At 39.5% G+C, this 21689-nt stretch overlaps 1 protein-coding gene across 1 annotated transcript in view; it reads left to right on the top strand.

The window, feature by feature from the left end:
* LOC126253446 (protein ecdysoneless) overlaps window positions 1-21689 on the top strand; it is a 104940-nt gene that overhangs the window by 4502 nt on the left and 78749 nt on the right. The window contains exons 2-3 of the mRNA XM_049954792.1: window positions 5931-6048; window positions 20909-20996. Of these exons, the coding sequence (XP_049810749.1) occupies window positions 5931-6048; window positions 20909-20996 (206 nt within the window). The remainder of the gene's footprint in view (window positions 1-5930; window positions 6049-20908; window positions 20997-21689) is intronic.

The following is a 21689-nucleotide window of genomic DNA, read 5'->3' as shown; positions in this document are numbered from 1 at the left end:
TTACTGCACATTATCAATGTAGGTGTAGACCAGATATGGCTTTAATTCAAAGCAATAGTTTTGACAGTAATTGAGAGATCTATGCCAAATAAATTAACAAACAACAGAGCTGATCCTTCTTGGTACACAAAATCGGACAGAACACTGTTGCAGAAACAATGAAAGAAGCATGCAAAATTTAAATGTATGCAAAATCTCCAAGAGTGTCAATCTTTTACAGAAGCTAGAAATTTAGTGCGAGATGCATATAATAGTTTCTACAGTGAAATTTGTCTTGAAACCTGGCAGAAAATCCAAAGAGATTCTGGTCATATGTAAAGTATGTTAGCAGCACAACACAATAAATGCCTTCTTTGTGCAGTAGCAATGGAAATACTATCGAGGACAGTGCTACCACAGCAGAGTTACTAAAAACAGCCTTCCAAAATTCTTCCACCAAAAAAGACGAAGTAAGTATTCCAAACCTCGAATCAAGGACAGCTGCCAGCACAAGTAACTTAGATGTAGGCCTAGATATCCTTGGAGTAGCGAAGCAACTTAAATCACATAATAAAAGAAAGTCTTCTGGCCCAAACTATATACCAGTTGGGTTCCTTTCAGAGTATGCTGATGCAGTAGCTCTGTACTTAATCATATATGACCAACTGCTTGACGAAAGATCCATATCCAAAGGCTGGGAAGTTGCATAGATCACACCAATATTCAATAAAGGTAGTAGGAATAATCCACTAAATTAAAGGCTCATATCGTTAACGTCAATATGCGGCAGGATTTAGGAACTTATATTGTGTTTGAACATTATGAATTACCTTGAAGAGAACGGTCTATTGACACACAGTCAACACGGAGTTAGAAAACATTGTTCTTGTGAAACACAACCAGTTCTTTACTCACATGAAGTATTGAGTGCTATTGACAAGGTATTTCAAATTGATTCTGTATTTCTATATTTCCAGAAGGCTTTTGACACTGTACCACACAAGCGGCTTGCAGTGAAATTGCCTGCTTCTAGAATATCATCTCAGTTATGTGACTGGGTTTGTGATTTCCTGTCAGAGAGACCTCAATTTGAATTAATTAATGGAAAGTCATCGAGTAAAACAGACGTGATTTCTGGCATTCCCAAGGTAGTGTTACAGGCACTCTGCTGTTCCTTATGTATATAAATGGTTTAGGAGACAGATTATGCTGTTGTTTATCGTTGAGTAAAGTCATCAGAAGATCAAAACAAATTGCAAAGTGATTTAGAAAAGATACCTGTATGATGCAACAATTGGCAGTAGACCCTACATAATGAAAAGTGTGAGGTGATCCACATGAGTGCTAAAAGTAATTCGACAAACTTTGCTTAGCCTACACGATACATCAGTCAAATCTATAGGCCCTATATTCATTTAAATACCAAGTAACTACAATTATGAACAACTTAAATTGGAAAGAACTCACAGAAAATGATGTGGGGAAGGCACACCAAAGACTGTGTTTGGTTGGCAGAATGCTTAGAAAATGCAAGAGATCTACTAAAGAGACTGCCTACACTACATTTGTCCGTCCTGTTTTGGAGTACTGCTGCCCGGTCTGGCATCCTTACTATAGGATTAATGGAGTACATCAAAGAATTTCAAAGAAGAGCAACATGTTTTGTATTATTGCGACAGAGGAGAAAGAGTGTCAGGATTTGGGGTGGGCATTGTTAAAAAAAAAGGCATTTTTCATTGCAGTGGAATATTTTCCTGAAATTTCAATCACCAATTTTTTCCTCCGAATGCAAAAATATTTCGTTGACGCTGACCTACATAGGGAGAAATGTTCATTATAATAAAATAAGGGAAATCAGAATTTGCATGGAAAACTATAGGTGTCCATTTTTTCCACACTCTGTTCAAGATTGGAATAATAGGGAATTATTGTGAAGGTGGTCCGATGAAGCCTCTGCTATGCACTTGAGTGTGATTTGCAGAGTATCAGTGTAGATGTAGGTTAGGTTAAAAGGCGACCGTCTGATTGTGAGTTGGTGTAGAAGTTGTTTGGATTCAATTTAGAGACTGAATGGACATAATTTAGTTCCAGTATGAAAGATATGGAGGAATTATGTGCAAAGTTTACACAGGATGTAAATTGTGTTCTGGAGTAGTGTATGTCAAGTAAGTGGGTTAAGGATAACCCTCCATGGTTTACAGACAAAATTCAGAAAATTCTGAGGAAGCAACAGCTTGTGCATTCTCAATTCAAAAGAAAGTGCGCAAATGACGACAGGCAGAAGTTAGAGATTTGTGCATCTGTAAAAAGATCGATGCACGACGCATATACCAACTAATGCCATTGTACCTTAGCAAAAGATCTTGACCAACTAATGCCATTGTACCTTAGCAAAAGATCTTGCCAAGAACCCAATAAAATTCTGAACATAAGTAAAATCAGTAAATGGGTTGAAGACTTCTATTCAGTCACTCGTTGACTACTCTGGTCGAGCAATAGAAGATAGCAAAAGGAAAGTTGAAGTTTTAAATTTCGCGTTTAAGAAATAATTTACACAGGAGGATCACACAAACGTACCGTCATTTGACCATCGTACAGACTCCGTGTGGAGGACATAGTAATGGGCATCCCTGGTTTAGAGAAGCAACTGGAAGAAGTAGAAACAAATAATTTGTCAGATCCACATGGACTCTCAGTTTGGTTCTACAGAGAGTACTCTATGGCATTAGCCCTTTACTTAGCTTGAATTTAATGTAAATCTCTCACCCAGAGCAAAGTTCTAAGTAACTGGCAAAGAGAGCAGGTGACTGGTACATAATAAGGGTAAAATAATGGACCTACAAAATTGTTGAACATATTCTTGGTTTGAATATAACAAATTTCACTGAGACATATAAGCTTCTGTCCACAAAACAGCATTGCTGTTTTAGAAAGCATTGCTCGAGTGAAACTAATTTTGCTGCTTTCACACACGATATCCTGTGAATAATGGATGAAGAGCAACAGTACAAATGTACAGAATAGGTTTCCAGATTGTGAGTGACTCAGTCTTCTTAAGTGATAGAATGCAGTATGTTGTCCTCAATGGCGAGTTTTCATCAGAGTAAAGGTACCATCATGAGTGCCCCAGGGAGGTATTTTAGGACCACTATTACTATTATTCTCGATGTACATAAATGATCTGACAGACAGGGTGTGCAGCAGTATGCAGCTGTTTGCTGAATTTGCTGTGAAGTGCATGGGAAGGTGTCTCTGTTGAGTGATTGCAGGAGGGTACAAGATGTCTTGGACAAAATTTGTTGTAGGGGCGATAAATGGTTGCTGGCTCTAAATGTAGAAAAATGTAAGTTAATGCAAAGTTGTAGGAAGTACAATGCCATAATGTTCAAATATAGCATTAGTAGCCCTAGCGTACTGCTCGACACAAGTCAGGTCAATTAAATACCTAGGTGTAATGTTGCAAAGAGATATGAAATGACATGGTGAATGGTCGAATTTGGCTTATTGGGAGAATTTTAGGAAAATGCGGTTCATCTGTAAAGAAGACTGTAAATTGAATACTGCAACCAATTCTTGAGTAGTGCTCGAGTGTTTGGGATTCCTGCTAGGTGGGATTGAAAGAAGACAGAAAAGCAATTCAGATCCGGGCTGCTAGTTTTGTTACTGGTACAGTTGATTAAATGCAAGTATTGTGGAGATGCTTCATGAACTCTAGTGGGAATCCGTGAATGGAAGATGACTTCTTTTCACAGTATGCTATTGTGAAAATTTAAAGTGCCAGCATTTGAAACTGACTGCAGAATGATTCTACTGCCATCAATGTACATTTCATGCAAGGACCATGAATAATATAAGAGAAAATAGGGCTCTTATGGAGGTATTCAAGCAGTCATTTTTTCCCTTTGCAAGTGAAAAGGGAAAGGAAATGACTAGTAGAGGTACAAGGTAACCTCCATTATGCACCATGCGGAGATTTGTGGAGTATGTCTGTAGAAGTATATGTAGAAGGCTTCACTTAAACCAAGTTACTATAGTGATAACTTAATTTTAGACTGCAATACACAAAAATGGAGAAGAAAGGCAACCAGTCACATATTGGTGAGGAATTCCACTTTGTGAAAGACACTATTTTTTATTTTTGTTGTTATCCAAACATGTTACAACAATTTATGTGCTATCGTCAGTGGGATTTTTATTTTCTTTCTCGCATGGCACTATTAGTTGTATATGCTAGTAGCTTCATATCTGCCTTACATTCTACATCATTTCATGGTTTTTTTTTTATGTTGTGAGCTTTCTTCTCTTGTTTGTAACCTGTTGAAGCACTTAGTTCATTTTCAGTTGTCATTTCTTGCTGTTACACATGTGTTTGATTACAATGTATCAGCAAAGCACACAATTTCTGCCACCTTTTCACATGAAACAGCAGCAAAAACCTTGTGCTTTGTGGGTACATTATAATCAGATGCATGTTTAATAGCAAGAAGTGATACCTGAAAAAGAAATAAGAGCTTCAACGGGTCACAAACAAAGGAAGGAAGACCATAATATAAAAAAGGACAAGCTGTAGAATGTATGGTAGATTTTAAGCTACCAGCATACACAGCTAATAGCATCATGTAAGAAAGAAAATAAACAAAACTCTCACTGAATGTAATTTATAATGGGTTGAAAAGTGTTTGGCTAATAATAAGTAAAAAATGTTGTCTTGAATAAGGCAGAATCCTGTCTAATTTTCTCTCTCTCTCTCTCTCTCTCTCTCTCTCTCTCTCTCTCTCTCTCTCTCTCTCACACACACACTCTTCTCAGACGAACCCACATGCAGCTCACATACACACACATTACTCAGACATACCTACATGCAGCTATGGTTACAGTAATTGTTTGTGAGTGGTTGTTTATGCTGAAAGGAATAGCGAGAGAGAAGGAAGGCATGTAGCACTTGAAATGGATTCAGATGTTGGGGCAAGACTGGGGTGGGGAGGTACTAGGAGGCATAATAGAAGGAGAAACAGGTGACTCGCAGAGGCAGCAACAAAATGAAAATTGAAAAAGCTAATACTCTCAAAATAGAGAAAGAGAGAGGGTTTTGTGAAACACCTTTTCCAATCCTCAATGCTGTGATGACAACTCTCACTGTATGATATTTTGTCACATTTTTGCAAGAATTTTGCAATAAACTGATAGATGCAATAATTGGTTTTGTATAAGAAACCTGGAAAACTGAATAAGAGCTGCACAAATAAATGGGTTCAATGGTGTATCTGGTTTCTTGTACACGAGATAGATTTAAAGTCAGGCTGCAGAACACAGGAATTTTCATTTATAGTAAATAAAACTGTAGTAATCCATCAGCATTGTGAAAAGTGTGGCACGGTTTGTAAAGCGCCCGAAAATTTCCAAGCAGATATTGCTAAAAATGGTAAGTGTTCCTCTTCTTAGTAATAAATTTATAGTGATACAGAAAAAATTGTTGTGTAATATAAGGTTGAGAAAGGTGCATACTGTCGTGAATAGCAAGCTTTCTCTTCATAAATTTAATGTCATACTGCAACAATATTGAGAAGGACAGTTGCTACTCAGCATATAGCGGAGATGCAGAGTTGCGGATAGGCACAACAAAAAGCTTCTCACAATTATAGCTTTTGGCCATTAGGGCCATTGTCAACAGTACACACACACACACACACACACGTGCTTGCATGCGTGCGTGCGTGTGTGTGCGCACACCCGTGCATGGGTGGGTCTATTGTTGCCTTAATGGCCGAAAACTATAATTGTGAGAATCTGTTTGTTGTGCGTACCTGCGACTCATTGTCTCCGCTATATGGTGAGTAGCAACTTTCCTTCTCAGTATTGTTACACTCCATCCTGGATTTTCCATTGTTTGATTTAATGTCATACTGTACTTGTTATGGCAGACAAAATAGTGCTTGCTCTTTTTTTCTCAGATTACGTACCGTTGCACCTGCATGGAATCACTCACTTTGGAGATAACATTGAAGATGAATGGTTTATTGTGTTTTTACTGCTACAGTTGACAAAAGAGATACCAGGCCTTGTTGTGAGGTACAGCTTCGTTATACATCCTTTTAATATTAAATGATATGTGTGTAAAACTGTAGTCTTTATAGATAACATAATCTTCATTATTATCAGTAGGGGTCAGATTTCAGGTGCTAAAAAGTTGGGAAATTATTTATTTTTTATGTTTTAAAAATGCTTGAAATATGGGACTATAAAGTAAAAATATTTGATTATAATTAATTTTATTTATGTGAATATGAACAATATGCAGTACTCATGAATGCAATTATGTTGCGCCACACTGATTGCTGAAGAATTACTATACACATTGAGTCATCCTGAAGTTGTCCATCATAGACAACTGACAAGTATCCTGAAACACTGCGTTCTGCGGGGAAAGTGAGCGCTCCACACCACTAGATGTCAGTCTAGTAAATTTATAACAGGGCACGTCACTCATATTCACATAAATATTCTCTTCTTGATGTCCAAGTAACTCATTTGAAATTTTGCATTTAGTTTGAAACTCACTGTTGTTTTTAAACACACCTGAATTTAATTTTTGAACATTTGTGCTGTAGATCCACTAAGACTGTTCAGTTTCCTTTCGATGTCCTCAACATGCTGAACTGTTTCTGACAGAAGGGCCCTCCATTTTAAAGTCTCTGAATGGTGCCACGAAGGAAACACAAGTTAGCAGATATATATTCCAAGTGTTTTTCACACTGTGTGACTTAACATTTCCTGAAGGATTGCAATTGAAGTTGCATCACCTCTGTCCAGTACATTAGCTACTGAGACAAAAACCATCAAAAATTTCTCCATAGTACTAGACTGCAGTGAGCCAGGTTCCCCTCCAAGTTATTAGTGATTTGGGTGGCAGTGGTACTTTGGGATTTTTAGTCTTAACTATGTAAATTCATCTAGGCAATTTAATGGCCATCCTTTTCCCCATTAAAAATAAATTTATGTAAACCATGTGCAATGCGTGTAACATGGATCATTTTAGGTTTAGAATAACTAACAAGACATTCAGCTGCCTTCTTTATCTATACTGCAACATCTGTTATTTCCAGTAAAACATTGTCAAACTTCACACCATAGGCCACTTTTTTTTAACACCCCAACAACTAAATTCCCAAATTTTTGCCATAGAGCCAGAAATTCCATCTAAAGTAACCCATATTTTCTCCAGACATATCTTCACTACTCATCGAGGCTCAGTTATACATACCCGACTGTTGCCCGCCATATGGCCCAATAACCAGGAGAGATGGTCTGGAGCATCATTTCTTTTCATAGCAGGATCCCTTAGGTTGCCATCTGTGGCACACTTATCACAGTGGTATGTCAGTGATATTTTATGCCCTGTTTTGTTGCTCTTCATGGCAAGATATCCTGTGTTTATATTTCAGAAAGAAAATGTCCTCCCACACACTGTGAGAGTTTTTACTTTGGAAAAACGATATTCCATTAGTGGAGGTAGTGACTCACTTATTGTGAGGTAGTATTTTTTTATTATTATTTTTGTCACTTATGATACACTCATAACCAATTTTGACCTTCAAATATAAAAAAAAAATTCTAGTGCTTATCTTCATGCTTGCCAATCCTTATTTTGACCAGCAAGGTCACCAGATCTCTCCCCAATTGAGAATGTTTGAAGCATTGCGGGGCCCTCCTTCCAGCTCGGCACTTAGACAATCTAACACGTCAGTTGGAAAGAATTTGGCAAGATATCCCTCAGGAGGACGTTCAACAGCACTGTGAATCAGTGCCAAGCCAAATTATTATTCGCATAATGACGGGAGGTGGACCAACACATTATTGACTTGCTCAGTTTGTGAAGCTCTTTCACTTGAATATGGCACCCAATTTCTCTGGAATAGTAATCATTTGTTTGTCTGTACATGTGCATCACATCTACTGACTTCTGTCCCAGTTGGATAATTCCTTCATAGTGGGTTTTTTCTAAGTGACTACTTGATGGTCTGAAGACTGGCCCTACCAGATTAGCCTATGTTGCAAGTAGGACTGCGTGTAAAAAAGTCATTTTGGAAGGCACAAAAAACACACAGTCACAGCAGTATTGAGAATTCCATGAATAAGTGCAAAGCTGCATGGAAACTGCAAGAAACAAAAAACTTCAATATACTTTTCCAAAAATTCAATGTTTTTTTTTAAATAAAATCACTTGAAGAAGCGGGAAATGTTGTCATCAATCCTAACATCAGTTCATCTGAGCTACTTTCAAAACATGTCTGTAGAGCATTTATAAATACAAGTATGTTCACCTTCTCCAAGGTATTGCCTAGTTTTGTTCTAAGAATATTAACACAGTTGAAATCATAAATGTAGATGTATATGACATATCTTGCAACATACTAAGGAAAGTAATTGATTGTATTGTGTATCTCTTAACATATTGTACAGGCATGTATCTGAAGGATATTTTTCTGATGAGGTTAAAGTGTCTGTGGTATTTCTGACATATTAAAAAGGAATTGTAGATTCACCTTAAAGCTACAGGCCAGTTTCCATTGTCCCAGCGTTTACTAAAGTATTTGAATGTACTATTTACCAAATGTTATATGTTTATTTTGAAAACCTATAACTAGTGGCTCACAATGCGGCCTTGGCAAAAATTTGTGAACTGTTGATGCTATAGACTCTGTCGTCAAATACATACTTCAACTGTTCGAAGACAAAGCCTTTGCTTAAGCCACTTTTTATGAGCTAAGTGAAGCCTTTGGCTGTTTAGGGCATAGACAACTTCTAGAAAGAAAAAGGACTTCTGTGGGTTTAGAGATGGCAGCCTTAAACTATTATCTATAGAACCATAAACAAGTTGTCTGTGTTGGAAAAGAAACGTCCATTATAGGACAAGTTAAGGTAGGTGTTCCACAGGGATGTATATTGGGCCCATTCTTGTTACTGGAAGCTGTCCAGAGGGTGGTTGAATGACAGTGGGGGATAAATTCATAGAGTATTGCGAACTTTGTGGTAATGGCTGATGTTGTTGTGGTCTTCAGTCCTGAGACTGGTTTGATGCAGCTCTCCATGCTACTCTATCCTGTACAAGCCTCTTCATCTCCCAGTACCTACCGCAACCTACATCCTTCTGAATCTGCTTATGGTATTCATCTCTTGGTCTCCCTCTACGATTTTTACCCTCCGCGCTGCCCTCCAATACTAAATTGGTGATCCCTTGATGCCTCAGAACATGTCCTTCCAACCGATCCCTTCTTCTAGTCAAGTTGTGCCACAAACTTCTCTTCTCCCCAGTCCTATTCAATACTTCCTCATTAGTTATGTGATCTACCCATCTAATCTTCAGCATTCTTCTGTAGCACCACATTTCAAAAGCTTCTATTCTCTTCTTGTCCAAACTATTTATCGTCCATGTTTCACTTCCATACATGGCTACACTCCATACAAATACTTTCAGAAATGACTTCCTCACACTTAAATCTATACTCGATTTTAACAAATTTCCTTGCCATTGCAAGTCTACATTTTATATCCTCTCTACTTCGACCATCATCAGTTATTTTGCTCCCCAAATAGCAAAACTCCTTTACTACTTTAAGTGTCTCATTTCCTAATCTAATTCCCTCAGCATCACCCGACTTAATTCGACTGCATTCCATTATCATCGTTTTGCTTTTGTTGGTGTTCATCTTATATCCTCCTTTCAAGACACTATCCATTCCGTTCAACTGCTCTTCCAAGTCCTTTGCTGTCTCTGACAGAACTACAATGTCATCGACGAACCTCAAAGTTTTTATTTCTTCTCCACGGATTTTAATACCTACTCCGAATTTTTCTTTTGTTTCCTTCACTGCTTGCTCAATATACAGATTGAATAACATCGGGGATAGGCTACAGCCCTGTCTCACTCCCTTCCCAACCACTGCTTCCATTTCATGCCCCTCGACTCTTATAACTGCCATCTGGTTTCTGTACAAATTGTAAATAGCCTTTCGCTCCCTGTATTTTACCCCTGCCACCTTCAGAATATGAAAGAGAGTATTCCAGTCAACATTGTCAAAAGCTTTCTCTAAGTCTATAAATGCTAGAAATGTAGGTTTGCCCTTCCTTAATCTAGCTTCTAAGATGAGTCGTAGGGTCAGTATTGCCTCACGTGTTCCAACATTTCTACGGAATCCAAACTGATCTTCCCCAAGGTCGACTTCTACTAGTTTTTCCATTCTTCTGTAAAGAATTCGAGTTAGTATTTTGCAGCTGTGACTTATTAAATTGATAATTCGGTACTTTTCACATCTGTCAACACCTGCTTTCTTTGGGATTGGAATTATTATATTCTTCTTGAAGTCTGTGGGTATTTCGCCTGTTTCATACATCTTGCTCACCAGATGGTAGAGTTTTGTCAGGACTGGCTCTCCCAAGGTTGTCAGTAGTTCCAATGGAATGTTGTCTACTCCAGGGGCCTTGTTTCGACTCAGGTCTTTCAGTGCTCTGTCAAACTCTTCACGCAGTATCGTATCTCCCACTTCATCTTCATCTACATCCTGTTCCATTTCCATAATATTGTCCTCAAGTACATCGCCCTTGTATAGACCTTCTATATACTCCTTCCACCTTTCTGCTTTCCCTTCTTTGCTTAGAACTGGGTTTCCATCTGAGCTCTTGATGTTCATGCAAGTGGTTCTCTTATCTCCAAAGGTCTCTTTAATTTTCCTGTAGCCAGAATCTATCTTACCCCTAGTGAGATAAGCCTCTACATCCTTACATTTGTCCTCTAGCCATGCCTGCTTAGCCATTTTGCACTCCCTGTCGATCTCATTTTTGAGACGTTTGTATTCCTTTTTGCCTGCTTCATTTACTGCATTTTTATATTTTCTCCTTTCATCAATTAAATTCAATGTATCTTCTGTTACCCATGGATTTCTACTAGCCCTCGTCTTTTTACCTACTTGATCCTCTGCTGCCTTCACTACTTCATCCCTCAAAGCTACCCATTCTTCTTCTACTGTATTTCTTTCCCCCATTCCTATCAATTGTTCCCTTATGCTCTCCCTGAAACTCTGTACAACCTCTGGTTCTTTCAGTTTATCCAGGTCCCATCTCCTTAAATTCCCACCTTTTTTGTAGTTTCTTCAGTTTTAATCTACAGGTCATAACCAATAGATTGTGGTCAGAGTCCACATCTGCCCCTGGAAATGTCTTACAATTTAAAACCTGGTTCCTAAATCTTTGTCTTACCATTAGATAATCTATCTGAAACCTGTCAGTATCTCCAGGCTTTTTCCATGTATACAGCCTTCTTCTATGATTCTTGAACCAAGTGTTAGCTATGATTAAGTTGTGCTCTGTGCAAAATTCTACCAGGCGGCTTCCTCTTTCATTTCTTAGCCCCAATCCATATTCACCTACTACGTTTCCTTCTCTCCCTTTTCCTACTACCGAATTCCAGTCACCCATAACTATTAAATTTTCGTCACCCTTCACTATCTGAATAATTTCTCTTATTTCATCATACATTTCTTCAATTTCTTCGTCATCTGCATAGCTAGTTGGCATATAAACTTGTACTACTGTAGTAGGCGTGGGATTCGTATCTATCTTGGCCACAATAATGCGTTCACTATGCTGTTTGTAGTAGCTTACCCGCATTCCTATTTTCCTATTCATTATTAAACCTACTCCTGCATTTCCCCTATTTGATTTTGTGTTTATAACTCTGTAGTCACCTGACCAGAAGTCTTGTTCCTCCTGCCACCGAACTTCACTAATTCCCACTATATCTAACTTTAACCTATCCATTTCCCTTTTTAAATTTTCTAACCTACCTGCCCGATTAAGGGATCTGACATTCCACACTCCGATCCGTAGAATGTCAGTTTTCTTTGTCCTGATAACGACATCCTCTTGAGTAGTCCCCGCCCGGAGATCCGAATGGGGGACTATTTTACCTCCGGAATATTTTACCCAAGAGGACGCCATCATCATTTAACCATACAGTAAAGCTGCATGCCCTCGGGAAAAGTTACGGCCGTAGTTTCCCCTTGCTTTCAGTCGTTCGCAGTACCAGCACAGCAAGGCCGTTTTGGTTAGTGTTACAAGGCCAGATCAGTGAATCATCCAGACTGTTGCCCCTGCAACTATTGAAAAGGCTGCTGCCCCTCTTCAGGAACCACACGTTTGTCTGGCCTCTCAACAGATACCCCTCCGTTGTGGTTGCACCTACGGTACGACCATCTGTATCGCTGAGGCACACAAGCCTCCCCACCAACGGCAAGGTCCATGGTTCATGGGGAGGGATGGCTGATAACAAATGATTATTGGTAACTTTACATGATGATGGTTTTAGCTCATCCCTGAATTAAGGTAATTGCAGGTTCCTGACAGCGTCTTTTAATCTTATATTTTAATTTTACTTTGCTGTCTACCAAACATTTTATATCGTCATGTAAGTGATCAAAAATTTTTGTAGCAGCGTTGTGCACCTCATTTCATCCACATTAAGGTTTGTCTGTAACACCAGAAGGGGTGCATGATGCACTACAAAAACCTTTGATCATTTGCCCAGTGATGTAATATCTGTTACAGACAGCATAGTAAAATTTCAAAACAAACTTAAGAAAGTTTCCCATTAACAACTTGTGTTCCATAATAAATTTCTATTATTGTAATGTGTAAAAGGTGGTGGGTAGGAATTACTAACTAGTATCTGTGGGTTAAATAACTATTTAAGTAAAACAAAACTTAATAATTTGTGTTGCGAAAGTAAAATGACTCATTCCATACCATTATGACTTATTGTGCTAAATGGTCCAGGGAATAAGAAACTAATTAACTAACTAATCTTGCACAGTACATTTTTTAATTACGGAATTTGAGTTCAGTATTTGAATGTTTACCATAGGCTACAATAAAATGAGGACTACGAGCCCAAAAATTGTCTTGTAATCTTCCAAATAAGTAATATATGGCATTGTTTGAATCTGAATGCTGCTGACAGGAGGCTACTTGCATGAATAATTATCAGATGCATTCAGTCTGATCATAATAGTATTCACCCCTGTCACTGTGCTTTCAAGTGTGTGACCCACGACACCTTTAGAATAGCCGTGCCTGAAAGACAGAGTTGCAGAGCAAGTGTAACTGCAGTTGAATCCTCCACTAGCAAAACAGAGTATTTCATCTTGGACAAAATTGTGAATCTTAAGGTAGACACCTTTTGTATCTTCCATCAAAACTTCAGCAGACTTGTTAGTAAAGAGGATAAATTTCTGCACACACATTGAAGGAAGGAAGGGTCAGGTGTAGTGTTAGGTGTGTTACTTTAGCAGAAAATCACATTGAAACCACTGCAATCGAACAGATATAACTTTGATGGGTACAAGCTGTTAAGAAGAAAGGCTGTCTGTACAAAAAATTAAGTTCTGGATTTTCATGTTAGTGAACATTATTTTGAACAGCTCTTTGAATTTTGGGCCACAACAGTGAACCAGTAAAAACAGAAGCAACATTACTGACAGTTTACAGGCAGCCCACAGGAAATACAAGCTTCATTCAACAGCTAGAGATATATTTAAGGCAGCTGTGTAAACATAGCTAGCGAATCATTGTGAAAACACAGACACTTACAAGTTATATCTGTTCGATTGCAGTGGTTTCAATGTGATTTTCTGCTAAATGCAACACACCTACTAACACTACATCTTGACCCTTCCTTCCTTCAATGTGTGTGCAGAAATTTATCCTCTTTACTAACAAGTGTTGGTTACAACCAACGCTTACAATTGACCATCATATAATATGAAAGATACTCCATAAAATTCACCACTTTCATCAATATTTGTCCATATCTTAAAATTGATGACTCGTTAGATCCTGATCTCACTTCCTTCAGTAGTCTGATTTCGGCTCTGAGCCACATTTTACTACGCAAAAAAACAAGACGCAGTAAATGGTAAGGTTGAATGCTGAGTTCATTTGATAGGATAATACTACTCTGCTTCGTAGCCACGAGTCACCTATGCCACAAGCACCAATGAACCAAGCAGAGACCATGAGAGAAAACCACGTATCATAGCAACATTTGTTATTGTTGAGTCATATGGCAAATTGCAGTGGTACACAGCATATTTGTAGTGCTGCGAGAGTTCTGTTGCTGTCAGGCTATACCTGAGTGACAGAGTATGGCCTATGACGGTATCACTTCAATCTTCTGTGGTGGGGTGGCAGCTGCTGGTAAGAGACTGGCCCCAGCTGCATTCTTGTGTGGTGGGGTGGCACTTCCTGGTAAGAGCCTGCCCCCAGCTGCATAACTGCCTGTGGAGGGTCTATATCAGTAGTGCTGCTGGATACTAAATGTTGGATAGATAAAAAAAAAATTAAAAAAGACTAAGCTACGAAAAACATATTTTTGAACCTATTTTCAGCAATGTAATTAACCCGAATAAAAAATGCTCCTATCGTAGCACAAAAAAGATGAATATGCCCAGGGCAGAATTAGGGGTGTAAAAAAAGAAACTAGCTTTTCAACTTTTCTGGTAGCTTCAAATGTACTTAGATTGAAACACCTTGATTTATTCGCACATTCTTACTTGTTACTATTAGTATCCACATCATATAATAAAGCATCATGTCACATAAAGTAACACATCATTTCATCCTACATGACATTTGTCATGTCATGCAATATGGCTTAACATGCCATTAAAGTTTAGGATGCATGCATCTTCACAGTAGTGTACTTCCTATTATTGATGCATCCCCACCCTTGGGTACTTCCTATTGTAGATGCACCCTCTCTAGAAGCACACAAATTTGTGTCTATTTGTTCTGACACCCCTCTCCATACATGTAATAGGGGTGGGTTTGGGGGGAGAAATGATCCCACCCAAAAATCCAAAAAAATTAGAATCTCCCCCCCCCTCCCCCTGAACAAATCCACCCCCTGAAATTTTGTGAGAAAATAAAACACCTACCGCCATACTTACAATTTTATTTATTTTGTTGCAACCAGTTCCGGCACTTCAGTGTACCATTTTCAGGCTGTAATTGACGCAGAAGGGGTCAACACGATCCATATATATGTATATCAGTGGTCAGCATAACTGGTTATGTAGATTATCTGAAACTTAGTAATAAACATCCATAATCCCAATGACCCCATGTCAAAAGGATGGATGTACAAAAACTCTGAAATTTTATCCCTCCAGAAAACCTTTTTTAGCTATTACATGTGTGCTCTTCTTCCGTATGGTATTTTATATTGGTTACTTTGGCTGATGAATCTTTTGGATTGTCAGCAAGATGCAGGTGTGTCAATGCCTTGCAGCTAAGAGAGCCCACTGCACTGGAGAAGTGGCATTTACTTGTAAAAAAATGTGTGAATATGTGATTATAGGTTTTTTTAATTCTCTTTCCTAACCATGTGTGGGGCATTGTTTGTCTGCCTCCTCTACGGTTACTTACCTTTTAGTATGGTTGAACCTGTCCAGTACAGCCTATTGTGTCCTTGGAGCACTCAAGCCCCACCATCATGTCGAGGTCATATGCCCACGGGAGGTTTCTTGTTTCATATTTTCATTATATTTGTTTTTAATTTTTTAAAATTCTGTTTAATTTTTTTAATTTTATAGTTATATGTTTTACTCATATACACAAGAGACCATGTGTGCAAACACATGAAAAATAAGCATAACTACTTAGTGCATAATAACAGCAACCATTAATACGATACTCAATGAAATATATTAAATACAGTGTGGTGTTTACAATAATGTGTGTAAATAGTTTACATTATGTAGGTAAACTTACGATATACCATATTACACAGATAAACTTTTTTAAAAACTTACTATATTGCAAGCTGAATGATTTGTGCAACAAATGGTAAACTGTTGAGAAGCATACATCTCGTTACTATCTCTTATCATAAAATTCTAGTCATTGTTTATTTCTAATAAAAAACTGAAAACTAAAAAACTGCTGCTAGGAAAACTCTCACAGGAATAATTTTGGTGTGAAATATTGCAACCGCCAATTCAAATCAAGGATGATTGGCTGTAATAAGCACAAGAACTGTGAAACAATAAATACATGACAAAATACTGTCAACTTTTTAGTCCTGAGTCCTGTCAAAATCCCCCTGCGGGTCCAGGGGTTAGAATAGGCCCGAGGTATTCCTGCCTGTCATAAGAGGTGACTAAAAGGAGTCTCACATGTTTCGGCCTTTATGTGATGGTCCCCTGTTAGGTTTGACTTCCATCTTTCTAAATTTTTCCGAAGAGTGAGCCAATTGGGGAAGGGCGCCTTACATGGTACATCATGCCCATCGTGCATTGAGATCTTTAGCCCGCTTTCTCGTCGTTGCATTGCAGTCCCTGTCATTCTCAATTTCTTGGGTGAGGACACCTTCCTGGGTGCGTTTTCCACCATGCACTATGCATTGTCATTTTCTACACCGACGATGACCGTGGACGTCTTAGCACCTCATATCCAGCACGGTAGCCAGTCCATTGTGGTGGGGCCGCCGTGTACCCCGTTTGGTTGTAACTCCCTGACAACATAGGGATCGCTCTGCTGGTGCCTGAACTCAGTGCTAAGAAATATGACCCGATATTGTTCCCCTCCCTGGCCACACCATGGGAGGCTCCCTGGCCACACCATGAGAGGAATGCCAGGCTAAGGATGGCAGTGAAGCTTATTCGCCCCAGTACCTCGTATGTACGAGAATTGATGGGGAATCTTTCATGTCCATGAAGCCTCAGTTTCTTTGTGGAGCATTTGGAGGACAAGTTTGGGGAGGTGGAGGGCTTATCCAAAATGTGCTCTGGGTCAGTCTTGATAAAAACAGCATCTTATGCCCAGTCACAGGCATTACTCGCTTGTGTTTCTGTTACCATCATGCCCCATAAGAGCTTCAATATGGTCCAAGGTATTATATTCCACAGGGACCTTCTTTTTCAGTCTGACGACGAGCTGCACACCAATTTAGAGCAGTGAGGTGTCACTTTGTCTGGCGTGTCCATCGGGGTCTGAGGTATAAATCAGGTTGCGACCGGTACCTTTGTCTTGGCCTTCGAGGATGACACGTTGCCCGAGAAGGTCAGGGTGATGGTCTACCGCTGTGACGTCAAGCCATATATCCCTCTCCAGATGCGGTGCTGTAAGTGCTGCAAGTTTGGCCATATGTCTTGCCGCTGTACTTCCAGCATCACATGTTGAGATTGTGGATGTCCATGTGCCCCGCCTCCCATCTGTGTCAACTGTGGAGAGCATTATTCACCTTGCTCACCAGACTGCATGATTTTACAGAAAGAGAGGAAAATCGTGGAATATAATACCCTGGACCAACTGACCTACACTGAGGCTAAGAGGACATTTGAGCGCCTATGTCCTGTGGCTATGACCTCCTCTTATGCCGCCACTACGAGAACAGTTGTCACCCCCATCAGTTCGTCGCATTCCTGTCACCTCTCAGAACCAAAAGACTACACCTACCCCTTGATGGTGGGGGGCGCTTCCCTCCCTGTTGTTCTGGCACCACCTATTTTGGGAACAACAGCCCCCCCAACCATCGGGGATATCAGTCCCCACTTCTGGGCCAGAGAATCATAAGTCTTCTTCGGCACCTCTTGCTACGAAGGGGTCCTTTGGGTCACTCCCTCCCAGGTTTCTGCTAGTGGGAAAGATGACACCCAACACTGGCTGAAGAGTCCAAAAGCAGCTGGTCGTAGGGCTTCAAACTCATCCTCAGTCACAGAGACTGAATCAGTGAAGTCCTCCCATCCAGGGAAACCCAAGGATCTGTGAGAGAAATCCAAAAAGAAGGTCCCCAAGGCCAAGGGAATTGTGGTGGCACCCACACCACCGCTACCTAAGGATGAGGTGGAGATTCTGGCGTCTGCTAAGGTCCTAGATCTCGCCGGACCCTCAGACACAATGGATATAGTCTGCTCACACAAAAAGCTGGTGCAGCAGGTGACCCTGAGGCGTAAACTGCCTCATTGAATGTTCCATGCCTTCCTAGTCTCACGATGATGTCGTACTCCAGTGGAATTGCGGCGGTTTTTTCCACTGCCTGCCTGAGCTACGGCAACTGTTAAGCTTTACTCCTGCTTTCTGCATTGCCCTCCAGGAAACCTGGTTCCCAGCAATGCAGACCCCTGTCCTCCATAGCAATAAGGGATACTACAGGAACCATAGCGACTGTAATCGAGTGTCAGGTGGAGTTTGCATTTATGTCCTAAAGTCAGTCTGTAGTGAACCTATGCCCCTTCAAACCCCTCTTGAAGCTGTGGCTGTCAGGATAAGGACGACGCAGGAAATAACTGTCTGAAATGTACAGGGTGTCCACAATGAGACTCCAACATTTGAACTCATAAAATCTGAGAGGAAACACAATTTATTGACGAACAAATACAGGGAAATCATACAGCAGCTCATCAAGTTTTCATACACAGGTGGACGGTTCAGTACACTTGAACATGGGTGCCACGGGTAGCGCGAAGAGTATCAAGTCTATAATCGATTTCGTGCCATGTGTTGTGGAGCATCTGTTCTGTGACAGAGTTGATGACAATTCTTATGCACTGTTTCAAGTCTTGCAGGTCCTTTACTGGTGTAGTGTATACCCGGTCTTTCACATAACCCCACAAAAAAAAATCGAGGGGGATTATGTCAGGCAGACATGGCGGCCAAGGAATTGGACCCCCACGGCCAATCCCTCGTTGCGGGAATGTGTCATTTAAAAATTTTCGGACATCAAGGCTCCAATGGGGTGGTGCACCGTCCTATTGAAACATCACATTTGGCTGCAGGTCTGTTATCTGTGGCACGGCAAATTGTTCCAACATGTCCAGGTAGATGGCTCCATCACAGTCGGGTCCTGAAAGAAAAATGGCCCAACAATGCGATTTATCATCAAACCACACCAAACATTAACTTTCGGACTGTCGCGTATGTGTTCCCTAGGTGCATGTGGATTTTTGGACTTCCAGATGCTCACATTGTGACGATTGACAGCCCCTGACACGTGAAAGATTGCCTCGTCAGTAAACATCACGCGTGATAAAAATGTCTTGTCCATGGCAATGCGATCTAACATGACACATGCAAATTCTTATCACTTTGGTCGATCATCAGGCTTGATTTTTTGCACAACCTGCACTTTATATGCGTACAAACGTAATCGCTGATGAAGCACTTTGTGCACTGTTGAGCGTTTCATACGAAGTTCTCGTGCTGCTTGTCACACTGACTTCTGTGGACTTTGTTCGAATGACCACCGCACTTGCTCCACATGATGTTCGCTAATCCCAGGCTTACCACCACCATGCCCTTTCGCAACACTCCCAGTAGCCAAAAACTGATCACACCACTTTTTTATAGTCTTGAAAGACTGGGGCGCTTTGTTGTAAACTCGACGAAAATTTCTTTGCACTTTGTCTCTGCATACCACCAGACCACTTGTGTAATTATTTTACCAGGAACAAGGGACCGATGACCTTGCATTTTGGTCCCTTCTTCCCCCTCTTTTAAACTAACCAACTGATCCTGTCAAAAATTGACAAATTTGGCTTTTTTTGGCTGAAAATAAATTTTCTACATGATAGCATAGTAGTTTTTGAAGAAAACTCAGTGAAACATTTTATATTTTTATAGCAATTTTCAGGTTAGTTTAATTTTCTGCGTGGTTATCGAAAAAGCTTTAAAGGCTTGATCAAACAGTATATGTTTTGTAAAGGGCTAGGCATAATTCTGGTCCAGCTACATGCATTGTTTTGCACGTCCAAAGGTTTTTTGATGATATTAAGCCACTGATGAATAAAATCTTTAATGTATAAACAACAAAATGATAACCAGCTGTAATAACAAGTTTTTTAAAATTATATTGAAATGCAGTACTTAAAATGCAACTCGTTTCATGTGCAGTCACATGATTTGTCACATTTAAAATCCAAACAATGAAAGATTTTTGTAAACACTTCTTGTAATTGCTGTAAGAATGTATGTCATATTATCATCTGTATTACTGTAAACCATCTCAGCATCTGCAATTCACGTAAAACCGAGTTTTACAAGCATTTTATTAGCTACTTTAGACTGCTATATTCTGGCAATGGATAAAACTTTCACAAAACAACAGTATGACCATTAATTATGTGTATTTGTTTAATTTCTTACAAAATTTGAATCAAGCTTAAAACATAGAAACAGCACACATTAAAAAAAAACACAAAAATGTATTTTTTGCCCATAACATTCAAATGAAGCTAGATGTTTGAAAATGAGTTTTCAGTATTATCGTAAGAATGCATTTTTTTATTTATTTGATTCATTTAAAACCATTTCTGCTCATTCAGTTCGTGCTATTAACCTAGCATTAATTTCATCCCAGTTAAAATCTTCTGCAAAAGGAATTAACTGCTTTGCACAATTTGTCTGGGCACCATCTCTGGCTCGTCATTCGAACCTCACTTAACATAGTGTAAAATAACTACAAAAATACAGATGTTCTAATGGGTGTAAAAAAATGGACACAGGTTAGGGCTAAATCAAATACTTTTTACCTCACAGCCCTGGCTCAAATAGGAACTGAACATCAAGAGCCCCCTCTCTCCCAATTTGTGATTCTGTGCACAGCGTTTTCGTACGTATTTCTTACGGAGCTTGTGTGTTGTAACAATAACCCCCCCCCCCCTCTCTCTCTCTCTCTCTCTGTGTGTGTGTGTGTGTGTGTGTGTGTGTGTGTGTGTGTGTGTGCGTGTGTGTGTGTTGTATTTCACTAATTAACAGAGCTGTATTTAATTAATAAGTGTAGTACACATTTTTACTTCACTAATGCAACCTTCTCAATTCATTACCCTGCTACTGATATTAAGAATAAGGCAAATGATATGGTTATATTGTTCCTGTACAGGGTTGTCGACTCTGATGGCGAGTTTTTGCTGATTGAAGCTGCAGAATGCCTCCCTCTTTGGGCAAATCCTGATACTTGTGAAGGAAAGGTTAGTGACAATAAATTAAGTGAAGCTGTCTTCAACTCGAATGTTGGTTTGAACACCTCACTGTCCTACTAGACTTGATTCTATTACAATTGGTATGTCCTTGCCATCCCCTGACCTGAAAATTAGCTTAATTAACCAGATATACAGAGACCTAAAGCTTAACTAAGAATCTCAACCAAGATGCAAGTTTTTTTTTTTTTTTTTTTTTTTTTTCCGTATACACAAAGCATTGCTGGTAAGTCATGTTAACAACCAAACCAGAGGAACTGAGAAGACGTCTTGACACATACTCCTGACTAACGGAAGACCTTATCCCAACAACTCCTAACATAAAATGCCATGGATGCCACGAACAAGCTGCACCATGAAGATTCTACAAATGCATGAATGTCTTCATGCAGAATGACCTGCCAAGAATCAACAATTCTTTACCACTCTGTATTGGCCCCACTAGAATAACATATGAATACAAGCAGCACCACCTTATTGCAACTTGGTCCCTCTTTATCAGTGGCAGGCAACCTTGATCTTGTTGTTGTTGTTGTTGTTGTTGTGGTCTTCAGTCCTGAGACTGGTTTGATGCAGCTCTCCATGCTACTCACCTTGATCTTGTAAATATGATATGTCCCAGTGTGATATAAAACAAGAGGAACAATTATATGGATTAATACTTCCCCAACCATTCAGACATAA

This window comes from Schistocerca nitens, chromosome 4 (genome assembly GCF_023898315.1).
Source record: "Schistocerca nitens isolate TAMUIC-IGC-003100 chromosome 4, iqSchNite1.1, whole genome shotgun sequence".
NCBI classification, from domain to species: Eukaryota; Metazoa; Arthropoda; class Insecta; order Orthoptera; family Acrididae; genus Schistocerca; species Schistocerca nitens.
This window is presented reverse-complemented; position numbering and strand designations above follow the sequence as displayed.